Source organism: Diorhabda carinulata, chromosome 11, assembly GCF_026250575.1.
Source record: "Diorhabda carinulata isolate Delta chromosome 11, icDioCari1.1, whole genome shotgun sequence".
In the NCBI taxonomy this organism is placed as follows: domain Eukaryota; kingdom Metazoa; phylum Arthropoda; class Insecta; order Coleoptera; family Chrysomelidae; genus Diorhabda; species Diorhabda carinulata.
The window spans coordinates 7,011,824-7,025,149 of NC_079470.1; the positions used below are offsets into that span (position 1 = coordinate 7,011,824).

At 31.2% G+C, this 13,326-nt stretch overlaps 1 protein-coding gene across 2 annotated transcripts; it reads right to left on the reverse strand.

The window, feature by feature from the left end:
- Positions 1-7,211: 7,211 nt before the first annotated feature.
- LOC130899447 (phosphatidate cytidylyltransferase, photoreceptor-specific-like) lies at positions 7,212-12,359 on the reverse strand. 2 transcript variants are annotated; one of them, XM_057809384.1, is made up of 2 exons: positions 12,152-12,359; positions 7,212-10,857 (listed from the first exon to the last, which is right to left on the reverse strand). In XM_057809384.1, exons 1-2 carry the CDS (start codon positions 12,168-12,170, stop codon positions 9,650-9,652), a joined length of 1,227 nt encoding a protein of 408 aa, XP_057665367.1. In that variant the 5' UTR covers positions 12,171-12,359; the 3' UTR covers positions 7,212-9,649. The 2 variants fall into 2 exon arrangements, with proteins under 2 accessions (XP_057665367.1, XP_057665368.1); XM_057809385.1 differs by having other exon boundaries at positions 7,212-10,851; positions 12,152-12,340.
- Between the last annotated feature and the right edge of the window lie 967 nt (positions 12,360-13,326).

The following is a 13,326-nucleotide window of genomic DNA, read 5'->3' on the forward strand; positions in this document are numbered from 1 at the left end:
GTCCATTTGTTATCTATGCAAAAAAGGAAATCCTCCATTTTTGTTAGCAAGCGGTTAGAAAAATATGTCATAATGGAAGAATCTGACAAAAATATAAAAGAAATAAAAGAGGAGATAAACCGAATGAATCTAAAAAAATTAGGTTATGACTATCAAGATTCGGGAAGAATTGCCAAAAAGGAATACAGCTGAACATCGTAAATCCGGAATATCTAAAATTCGTTCGTATCGTAATTTTTAGCTTCTGTATTTGACACTAGACACAATATGTATTTAATCTTTTTATTATTATTATTTTATAAATGTTTCTTGAACAGTATTAAATGAGATTTTATTATATTTTATGCATCCCTTTCCCTCTGTTTACATTATTATGTAATGCGATATGATTTCTCGTTAGTGCGATAGATGGCGTCACCATAAATGCATTCAAATGTTCGAAAATACGGAAAAATATAAAATCACCAATCCTTTCCTAGCGATACCGGATTTACGATGTTGTACTGTATTCAAGCTATCTATAATCTAATTATATAATTTATATATATATAAATATAAATAATATATAATAATGATAAATCAATCTAGTGAGGACTCAAACTACGTCACATTGTATTTCCCAATAAGTCTATTCAATGTTACTTCCAAACTATATGAAAAACTGCTTTTACGAGAAGTAAACTTGATGTTACAAAAATTGATCCCCCATCACCAAAAGGATACATGCCCAATAATCATATTAAACAATACCAAAAAGTACTACAAGAAGACAGTGCTAAATACCTAGAAATGTACTTGGATATGAGACTCAATTTGAAACAACAAAGAGGGAAAACAATTTGACATCAAGACAAATGAACGAAAAGAATCATTGAGCCCATTGGAGTCAAAATATGGGACTGTGTTTCAAAGTCTAACCTACAAATCATCCAGAGATTTCAATCCAAAATACTTCGACAAATAATACATGTCCCATGGTGTCTTTCGGACTACATCAACCAAGTAGATCTAGATGTATCAAGAATATAAGGATATTAAAAAAACCATGGAAACTATTACTATTAGAAGAACCTTTAGTACCAAAAAGAATGAACGACTGAAATAATCGTGGTCAATGTAAAGGAATATTCTGATTGTTGAGAAATTATAAAAAAATTTCAATACGAAATCTCAATGAATTTGGAAGAATAAAAGATGAAATACGATTAAATTCGGATTATAATGAAAAGACTTATACACAGGATTTTTACCCAGAAAGCCGTAGTTTGTATCACTAATTATAATTTGTTCTGTAATAATAATAATTTTATATTAAACTGTGATTCATTCAATAAAACAATCCAGCTTTCAGTTCTGATTTATACTTACTGCGAGGATACGATCGATTACCGTCTAATTATAGGTTACGCACGTCAATTTAAACTGCTGAAAGGCAATTAGAGGCTTAAGACAGATATTCTGCAATTTTTGCTTGTCATTCTTAGATCTTATCGTAAATCTTGTTCTTCTAAAGTCTAAAGAGATGTGTGTCTTCTTATAAGGATAAATCTAAAGAGAATTTCTAAAAATAATATAAAATATATTCAAGGCAAGAAAAAGTTGTGGAACGCCATTTTACTTCTATGTTTGTATTGAAAAAAATTGGAATAGTTGAGAGTTTTTATATGATGCTGAATAATTCCATTTGAATCACTTTCCTCCTCACTCAATTCATATATTTTTCTGAATTAGATCAAACTAGACATTCTTTTATTTAGACTGAAATTGATAATTTTGCCTAGAAAAACATAGTAGTCTTGATATATAGAGTGTTTCTGAAAACGGAAAAATTTAGGAGGTGATTGCTCGTATGAACGATATTACCATAAAAATATGAAGCATAATTTTTTTTCTAAAGTTTCAGTGAAGCTAGAAATTTGTACTTACAAAGGGCTAACCAAGGGTATTTTTCAATATTCTTGTTACATTATAGGGGTGGAATTCGCAACCCCTCCTTTATTTTATATTAAAACTTTTTCTCAAGTTTTATTAAATTAAATTTAAACTTTTGTTGCAAGAAACTTGAAACTTTTGTTAAAAGAAAGACCAATCTTAATTTCATCCGAGCAATCATCTTCTTATTTTGTTGCAGGGTATTGTACTAGCTGGCATCAAATTGGATAATAATAAACTTCGTTCAGTGATTTTTGAAGAATTTAAATCTAGAATTGTCAAATTGAAACGTGAAAAACTATGAAGACAGCATATTTTTGGATATATAACAGCTGATGAATCAGCTTAATTTTTTTGCAAAATTAAAAATTTATAAGTGATTTAAATTTTGCAGAACCATCTCAAATGTAAAGTCACTATTCCTTGCTAAGCCTCGGTTTCTTTGCGGCGACCTACTGCGGCGAGTGACTAACAATTTTCTCCAATCAGTTTATTTAAATGGGAATGGTGTTTTTTAATCCGCTGTGCAGTCATGCCGTTGATTTGTCGCGATTTGCGGTTCATATCTATTGAGCTGGATTCGTCGCCGTGTATGGAGATAGTTTGTGAATTCAAATAGAATTAGATTCTTATTACTCCGAAAAAATAGTTGAAACATTCTCAAAATTCGACATTGAAGTATTGATAAATTTAGATTTCTTCTTTATGGAAATTCTAGAATGCTCCCTATGTTTGGGTTAATGTCCATGAGCATATGTTGTACGATAATATTGAAGGTACCGACTCTATCGAAATACAAAAACCTCATCCTCTTTCTTATTGAAACATTTAACTGTTTGAATTGCCAGTTCCTCTTTTATTTCCTCTTCTAACAATAATAGCAATGCAAAAAATGTATTTGAATCTATTTTAATAGCCTAATTTTCTATATTTTTAGCACACCATTTTGACTAATTGAAATTAATCAATATGTCTATCAACGTCACTTTGAATAGTGAATTTTGAATCTCAATTACCCAGCGTGATGTAAATCGACCTTTTCGTCGATATTAACATCCTCAATGGGAATGATGAGACGTAAAAACGTCGAAACTAGTCAGTAGTACAACCTTTCCTTGCTGTTGATATCGACAAAAAGGTCGGTTTACGTCACGCTCTTTAGAGAAGCTGTAATTCAATATTCGTCGAGGCATTAGCCAGGAAAGTAGTTGTTTTCTCCTTTAAAAAACGGCGGAATAAATAGTAGAAATATTGAATTTCGAAATTATGTCAGAGGTGAATAGTGGAAATCCTTTGTTTTGATTTTATCAGCGTATCATTTCCTTGGTGCAATTCCAAGGAGTAGACAAATTGAGAACACGGAATCGGATCACTTCTTACCATTGAACAAATATCCAACCTATCCCAACCCCTCACTGGTTATTACTTTTATTAACTGCGTCAACTGGCGATATAATCGAAAAGTTCATCAGATTATAGTGAATGATACTCTGAGTAAGGTTAGAGAGATAAAAGAGGCTATTACATGTCAAAAGAATTCATTTGCTATATACTGCCTGAATGGTTATGCTTACGTAAGTTATCAGCGCATTGGGCGCCGATAAAACAATAACGGGAACTAAATATGGCAAAGGGATGACTTTCATAAAGTTACCATACTTGAAGAAGAAGAAAGTGCTTTTCCATCAGGACAACGTGATCACCATAAAATTAACAAATTGCTCTTGAAAATGATTGACCTTTCATCGTATTTACCCTTTCTGGCTACAAGCGACTTTTTTTACAGGAGAGGGATATTCATCAGACGAAGACGTTATCACACACGTAAACGCCTATTTTGAGAAGAGAGACTGCAAATATTATTTGGAAGGGTTAGAAGGTAGAATCATCGCTAGACTAAGTATACACACTTAAAATGAGACTATGCTGTTATCTTTAGGTCGGAAACTTCTCAGACAACCCTTGTATTAGTACACCTAGACCTGTTGGGACTACATCTGTAAGTCATAATAAGAACATGATCAGCCCCACTGAGCTCCACTGAAACCTCTGTTGATAATACCAGTTCATCTGAAGCGTCTTCGATATCGTCCAGTTTCTGAAATTAAAAAAAAATTATTACATTACAAAGTAATTGGTAAAGCTATGTTTAATCTTATAAAGCAGCTAATAATTTCTTGCAAGATATTATTGAAAATGATTTTAAATAGATAGGCTAGTAGTTATTCAATTACATTAACGTAATCATAAATACTTGACCTCCGCCGGTAATGAATGGTTAATTTCATTCTACAAGCATAGAAACAGTTAAATACCTTCAATTATTCATATTATTACTTGAATTCACCTATTGAAAGTCATTACAATACGGAATTATGTATGGAACAATTTATTACCGTTGTAAAGTTTTTGAAAAAAAGAACAATGAAGAAAAGTGGCATAAAAGGGCATCAAGAAAAGAAGATTTTTGGCTTATTTGTGAGTTATAAACCATGAATATCAGATTTAATATGGCTGAATTAGAAACGGTTCCGTGTTATTTGGAGTGTACAGGAACGTATTAACAAAATATTCCACAAATAAAATACAAAATAGAATTATTCTCTATTTAAATTATATAAGAAAAATAACACCGGATACAATCTGGATTGTTACTTTCCAGAGCATGTATCCTATCTCTGCAGTATTTTTTATTCGATTGTAATTTTGAATGAATGCAAGGGATAACATTTTTTCAAATGATAATCCTAATGGATCTAGCCGAATTCTCTTCCGTTTCATGATTGCACATAACTACATATTGTCTTTGGCAGCTGTTTGTTGACGGTGCGTAAAGTTTGTCTGGGGATAGTGACCATGAAAAAAAAAACATCAAAAACGTTGAGGAAACTTACTGATCTAATCAACATATTTTGGCGTCTAAACTGACCAATAATTTAGGAAATGGTGCACCAAAAATGAGCCAAGGCTGAAAATATCACGTCAAAGTCGGTCGAAAATAAAGGTAAAGCTCAACGAATTCTTCGATTACCTTGGTATATTTCACCATAAATTCATTCCGAATGGTCAATAAGGAGTCCGTTTTAAGGCGTCTACATAAAGCAGTTCGTGGTTTATGACTGGAATACAGACATTCCTTACAATAATAATGCACCGACACATTTCAGCCTGATTGTGACTGAATTTTAGGGCAAACACTGAACAAGAATCATCGTTCAGTCCCCTTTTTCGATTTTGCTTCTTATGACTTTTTCCTCATTCCGAAACTTGAATATTTGCTTCACGGAACGCGCAGTCAATTGAAGCATTAAAAAGTAATTTCTTTAAGGTAATGGATTAAGCGATGGCATATTTGTATTGGCTCGAAAGGCGATAATAAAAACTTTGTGTCCAAATTTGATTACAATGTATTCATTTATCAACTAAAAATACTGGTAAAATCATTTTTTATTACCAGCTTTAAAATTCAGGCAATGTTGTTCAAATGAGATCTCATACGTCCTTCATGGCGTGTATCAATTTTTCTATATGATAAATTGAATAGAAAAAACGGTTTCCAATATTATATTGGATGCAATACTAAGTAATTTTATTCGTCTCAAAGTAATTTCCTCCTTGAGTTTTCAATCCTTTTATATATTAAATATTTATAATCGATTAAATTTAAAAGGCAATGTTATCATCAATAGTTAACGACTTATCACCCATTTTTCAATCCAGGAACCTTATATCTTGATATTTTTCAGATATACCTACAATAAACATTCCATCTGCAAAAGGACGGTAATTTGCAATTGCTATAACAAATTCCCCTTTCTAAAATTTATCACTTCGTGATATTCTCCTTTGGTTTCGATTAGTTATGTTAATATTAAATTGAAATTAAAATTGTTACCGCTTTATGTAGAGAATTTTGAATGCAAATATGTTCATGTTACATTCCAAAAAGTATATCAACACGATATATATCAATCATAATGTTGTCCTTGAGCAGGTCCTGTACTGTTCCAAATATTGTTGACGTACTTTTGTTAACTTACCTATATGGACCTCACACAAGACTTTCCATTAAGAATCCACTGTAAATTTAGTAACGCTTCACCAACGTGAATAGTTATTCAGGTGTGTGAGATCTTTAACGTTTTTCAGTAATTTTTCGGTAACGGACATCTTTATTTTGTCTACCTGCTAGATATATCTTCGTACAGAGTTGTATCAGAATGTAACATATGAAATATCTAGCATTTGTTAGGTTTTAGGTTGGATATCAGCCAAATAACGTGGAAAACATCATGACATTATTTATAGATAATTGTCTGCGTACTGCCATGAACATCCCATGTTTCGTAGGACACAACGTTAAGATACTTATTTATATGGAATATAATCTCTTTGGTTGGCATATTATCCTGATATATTTTTTCAAATTTTACTGATAATTGCTTAGAAGAATTATTGTAATTATTGTTAATTTTTGTGAGGATTACTGTACAATTATATATTGATACAAATTCGAAGCTCAACCATTCCATAGTAGTATTGTTCTTAAATACACATGAATCAGAGAGAGAATTCTCAACGAATAACTCCTGCTTCATTTCCTTCTCTCAGACGATATTTACTTGCTACATTTTTGTATCAGTTACCAAATCAGTCATCAATATGAATATTTATTAAACTTATTTTCGAATTTAGTTGTAAATTTTCATTAGTCACATGCAGCAATAAGAAAATTATGTCACATCAATCCGTTTATCTCAATTTTATCTAAATTATTAACAAAATGTAAGAAGTATGGTATTCGAAGTATAATCAAAATTTAAAAATATCAACACTAGAATTGTCAATTCGTGAGAATGAAAAAACTGAATACGATACTGCTTCCATTCATGTCCAAAGTTGTGAGAAAGTGGATAGTGATCTGTTTACAATACAATTTTCTAATGGTTTAATGCTCATTTGCGAGAGTAATCTCTTGTTGAAATACACTCCTTCGAAAGGCGATACAAAAAATCTTTGTTGATTGATACAATAAGCTGTACTTACTAGATCACTTGAGATTATGCCAATTTTTTCTTACAAGTTTAAACTGGTTCCCAAATACAGATTGCGTCGACAGGAATAGAACTTATTCCACTTACTACTCCCATATAATCAGAAACATGGCTAAGAAAAGTGAAGCTTTTATCAATCTATTTCTATCTATATATCTGTTTAGTTCTTATTTCGAATTTATTGCTACACTTTCTTCGCCAAATAGTAGGTATATAATGAAACTATTTATAAACTTTTAGTTTAAATTTATTATACAATCTCTACATGTAAAATACAAGGGAAGCTAAAATCATTGTTACATCTTTGTTGCTGAGTTCAAACGATGAAATAATCTTGAGAATCTTCTGAATACACGAAATATTTAATTAACTATTTTGTAGAAGAATTCACTCCACTGGTTTCGAGCTTGTTAGAAATGTTCGACGTTCTCCAAATTCCTCATGATAAAATTAAAATTATAGAACGAACAGAAACAATGTTGAGCGACTGCTTAGACCTCAGACTTAGACAAAATTCAATGAATTTTCATAGCGTTTTTTTCAGATGCTTCTAAAGTGGTATAGAGTTGATAAACTTTGAAATTGTTAGTTACTTCTATTCCAAAAGTTATAGTAAATAAAAAAATTGAAAGAGACTAGAAGTATCCACTTATCTTTGTTACAAACAGGTTTTGATTTTTTAATAAAACAATTATATATAACAGCACAAACGGGTCACACTGAATCCACAATAATTCATTTGATTTTATTACAGGCACTAATCATGGCCAGAAGAAATCAATATAATAAAATAGTAATGATCATGGACTCTATCAGCATTCAACAACTTTTTCCCAAACATCAACTAGGTCTCCTCATTCAAACTCAACTAAACCTTCCATCTAAGGCAGACATAACAATTATTTGGGTCCCATCGCCTACCAGCATCCCATGAAACGAAAAAGATGACCAATGAGTCAAATAATCAGCAGATAATATTGAGGCAGCAATTATGCGCAAAGTGATAGCTAATGACTATGAAGTTCAGAGAGGAACAGATCGTAGTCAATATTAAAATTTATCAAACCATGCATTCAGCCATGGAAAACAGTTCATTTAAGGCACATTAAAGTGACACACAAACAATATAATTTAACTACTTAACAAAAATTGTAATATTGTATATGTCGCTAATAACCTTTGAACCGACAATAAATATATAGAAAAACAAATAAACGAGTATTGACAAAAGATTATAAAAAGTTGGTAGGTCAAAGAAATATCAAGTTAACTTATAATTCTGACATTGTAGCATTGGGTGGAAAACTCATTTGAACATTTTTCATAAACTTCTTATAGAACCAGCTTCACAAAATTGAGAAACTTTTGGCTGGATCATTGATAGAAAGATGGCGAAAGACTAGTACTGTAGGGAAGATACAACTTCTTTTTTTTGACGGTTCTCTAGTAAACATATTTCTTCGATTGCTGGCTTCAATTGCTTCTGTTGTTGATAGTCGGATTAATAGTTTGAGAAATACCCACCAAACACGAGTCATTTATTTCAATAATGGTTCTATTTTGTGGTAACAAGAATTCATTAATAGAAATACAAGTCCTGAGCTATTTCTTGTATATATGGTACAAAATTGTTTTGAAGGTTGATGTTTACTTTCTGAGCGAATTTTCGTGACGGAATATGTCGGTTTTCCTAGATTTCTTAAGAGTTTCAGTGACAACTCAGGTGTTTAGTGATGCACTCGTTATCATAGATATCATCATATTTTCAATGAGCCAGCGCTGCAATTTTTCCTCATCCGAAGTAAAAGAAAATACATACAAATGAATTTTTAAACATCTTTTTTTTTTAATACGTGAGTTTAATAAATTAAATTCGTCCTTTATATTAGTAGAAAATTTATTAATGATTCTATATTATTACAATTGCATTAGTTTTCATTAACCTACAATGATATTAACCTTTATTTGATCATTTAATCATAAACTGCATGTTTATGTACACGATTGTTAACTTCACTGATACGTTCAAACATAATTATTTAAATATATGTATGTAACAAAAATCTGGAATATTTTAATTGTTGTTTATTAGAAACTAAATTTAAATTTAATATTTAAATTATAGCTTTTTTGTTATTATCGTTTATGGTGAAATATTTTCTTCGTGGTGAAAAGAAAAATATTATAAAAAAGGTATCTAACTAAAATCAAGCCTGAACTTATGATAGATGTTGAGCATCAATTTTCACATGGAATATACAGTGCGCTTATTTTAGTTAATTATTTTTGCTATAGTAAAATTTTTCAATTTTCATTCATAACACAATATTAGGAGCAAAAAATGTATCTAATTTATGTAAGTATATTAAGTTTGAAAATATTTGAAGTGTTGAAGAACCTCAAAATCACATCAAAATTGTGCCGTCACATTGCAGGATCACCCACAAACAAAAAAGTGAAGAAAATGATGTAAAAATCAAAATATGACAAACGTGGCTTTCTTGAGCCTTAATTTCCTTGAGGTAACTCTAAAAATTTTATAGCCTAACCTCATTGAATAAGCATTTAACGCCATGTAGTAGGAAAATCAACATTATTTTTCGCAAACTCATTATTTTGTCGCGCCAAACGTGAGTAACTTTAGTGAACATACTGTAGTTAAATCAATTAGTTTTTAATAGAACAGCATCACTCAAAGAATCTTTCAAACGTAAATAAAAATCAAGTTGGGCTTCTTCACTCAATTCCATTATTTGCTTGAAGACATTATCAACATCAGGACTTTTAACAAAAGTACTAATATATACATTAACAAAAGTCATCATTAAAAACTGACAATCAAATCTATCCATAATCCCACCATGACCGGGGAAAAGATCTCCAAAATCTTTAACGTGGTTCGCTCTTTTGAATCCCGAAGCACAAAATCCTCCAAAAGGAGCAATGATGCTAGCAAAAATTGACATGTATAAAGAGTGTTGAATAAATGGGTAGTAATTTAAATACAATCCGGTATTACCAATATAATAAGGAATCGGTTGGAATAAATAACTTCTGGTGCAGTTCGTCGACGCTACTATACGGTCGTCAATTTCAATATATTTTATAGGACACACTAGATATTGAAAATGGCAAAATATAAATGAAAGTACAGCTCCTAAGATAAATGTACTCAAGCCACCAAGTATAAAGCCTTCAAGTGTTTTATTGGGTGACAGACTTATCAGAGGAGTTTTTCCGTATAATCTACCAAAAGTATAAGCGAAAACATCGTTGAGTATTATCAACCACATAGGAATTATGAACCATATCAAACCTTCAAACATATTTTGTAATGTCATATAACACTGTAAACTAACTGCAATTAGAATGAAGTGAGTCCAGAATAATAAACTAAATTGTTGCCTAAGGAGTCTCTTCTTTAACATTGTGAGAAACCAGATGATTCCCAAAAAGTACCAAACAAAAGAGAAGAATCTATGATACTTAGCTAATAGTTGTAAAAGATAATACTTTTTTATAAAAACTTGAGTATGTTTAGTTAAAGTCTCGCCGAAATATATGTAATTGGCAGTAATAAGAAAATACCAGTTAATGGTTCTAAATAGAGGTATATCTGGTATTTTTTTCATGTGGTATGCTATTTTTATGATTTCTTGATAGCATTTGACTTGTATGAAAAAACAAGTGATTATTATCACAGGAACACCACCGTAAACAATTAAACCAAAACCAGCCAGTAGAGAAAGACCTGTGATTAATCTCTTCCGACCGTTTTGTTTCGTTGGTTCCGGAGATGGCGATGGTATGGATTCTTTACATGAATCTTCCATATTCGATAGATTTGCAGTCTTTGTTTCCTCATCTGAAACTTACAACAATAAAAAGTTCTATTTGCAGCTTTGTAAAATACTGTGAAAAATGAAATTCTTAAATCTGTTTGTTCTAGAATGATATATATCTGTAACATGATGATACGACCTTGATTTTTGGTGATATGATAACCATACATGAAAAATATACTTAACCTAACCTAACCTTGATTTATTGTTATATAGTATCGTTACATTAAAAATTAGTTTGTTATAAATTTTATTCATCTGCACCTAGATAAAAATTATTCAATGTCTTTGGGGACTTCGAATAGAATAATTAAACGGTATTTTCCTTCATCTCTCTTTTAATAGGACTATGGACTGCTTAGTCTCCTTCTAAGCCCTTCTTGAAACGTTAAGCTCCAGCTCTCATACGATTTTTTTGGTATCCTGTCTAGTGATCTCATTTAGCCAATATGTTTTGTGTTATACTTTCGATATGATCTGTTCAGCCTTGTTATGGTTGCCACTAATATCGTAATTTCTCATTTTCATTCAGAGACTTACTCCTTCAGTTCTCTTTTTTCTGTCCTTCTTATTTAGTCTTTCTAAATATAGGCTTTTCTTGCTTCTTTCTTATAACCACTTGAATTATGTTTTGGTATCATTTTCTTACTTCGTACGCGTATCGGTCGGTATTTGCAAAGCACTAGGTTATGTAGGAATTCAAGGGTTAAATCGATTCCTATAGGTAGGTTGGTGGAAGAGGAACAAATGATATGGTTAGGTTAGATAAGCTTTTATCCTCAATTCCTTTTAGAATGCTCCTTGATTGTCCTCCTAGATACCAGATTCTTTGGTCCAAAGCTTTGTTTGTCAACACCTCCAAGATGTTTCTCCACTTTTCATGAACTTTTCTTTGCAAACAATTTTCCCACGATCTTATAGATAGGTACCCAAATAAATGCTGGCGACGAATTTACATGTCATCAATAGGGACCTTTTTGAACTAGAAGTCGCCAAGGGGTTACCTTGGCGACCATTTTACCGCTGTCTCTAGTTTTATGTAGACATAAGTGCTAAGCTCCAATAAAGATTAATAACAGATATGAACGTTAAACATAATTGCAATATGCGCCGGGGCAATTAGTGATAACAGTCGACAACTAACTATCACAAACAAATTTGTACATAATAACTTTTAGTAATTTATAACTACGTCATTGGAATGCCCTTCAATAGTTTGATTGGATTGAATATAATGAGCAGTAAGCGACAGCTTCAATGTATAAACCTGTCATTTAACCATAACTTTTCACATATCAATAGCATAACTCATCAAACACTTACTTTTGCATTTGGTATCCATTAGCACTAATCACTATCGCAACGTTAAATATGTATCATTGTTTATATTCATAAATCGCCCTTTTCGCACTTCTTTTATTTTTTCTTTATAGTAGAGGTACGTCTTTATTGTGTTAATATTTAGACGTCATTCCAATTTCGTAAAATGGAGTAATCGAAATGCGCTATTGACGTTAATAGACGTTAATTTATGCGAAGCAGTCAGGACCGGCATTGATTTTTTTTTATTTAATTCATAATTCGAAACAAATATATCAATATTTCAGAGCTTCAATTGCCGTTGTTGATTCCACAACATAGTGGATTAAAAATATATAAGTTTGTAGATTCTTAGATATTTTTTGGTCTCACTGGATGGTCAGAGTAGAATTTAATTGATGTATTCGGGTCTACATGTATATATCTATGATTAATTCTTAGGAGCAGCATAATTTACAGTTTACTTGCGATTTTTTTTTAAAACCTATTTGTGTAGAAATTTAGTATGAAATCCGCGAGAGTACGAGCTAATATACATTATACTGATGAAGAAAGGTGTATACACACCGAGAAATTATAGATAGAAAAAATAAATAGAACGGAAAAATTGATGCACGAAACTAAAGCAATGGAAAAATCAAAATGGACGTTGGTGAAATGTAATTTGTTTTTGCTAAGGATCAACTCACAGGTCGTCTATCCAATTTAGAATCATAGTTTCCGAAGAGCTTTTCAAGTCATTTTTAAAGTAATTTTTCTCTGAAATCCAAATAGAGAACTTACCAAAATTATATCTTATTTTAAGGCTTAGCTATAATAAAGTAATGAGATTTATTCAATGTTTTGTTTTCTTAATAAACAGCTCTAGATCCTTAAGCAACCTAACTGATTTTAAAAAAACTTGGTACCATTCGAAGAAGTATCTATTGCTTCATTTAACCCATCCTATCAGTCTAATATAAAATCAGTTCATATTCGAGAACAACCTTTGATTAGCCCAAAAATTATAAACGTACAAATATGCTGTAGGGCATGAGTAAAGTATGAAAAGAAAAGATAAAATTTCAGAAACGGAAATATGAAGTATCTGAAATGGATAAAAATAAAAATTCCTATTGTAGAAGAAAAATTTATCAGAGAGGAAAAAGGAATCAAGTCATTAAGAAATAGAACATGAG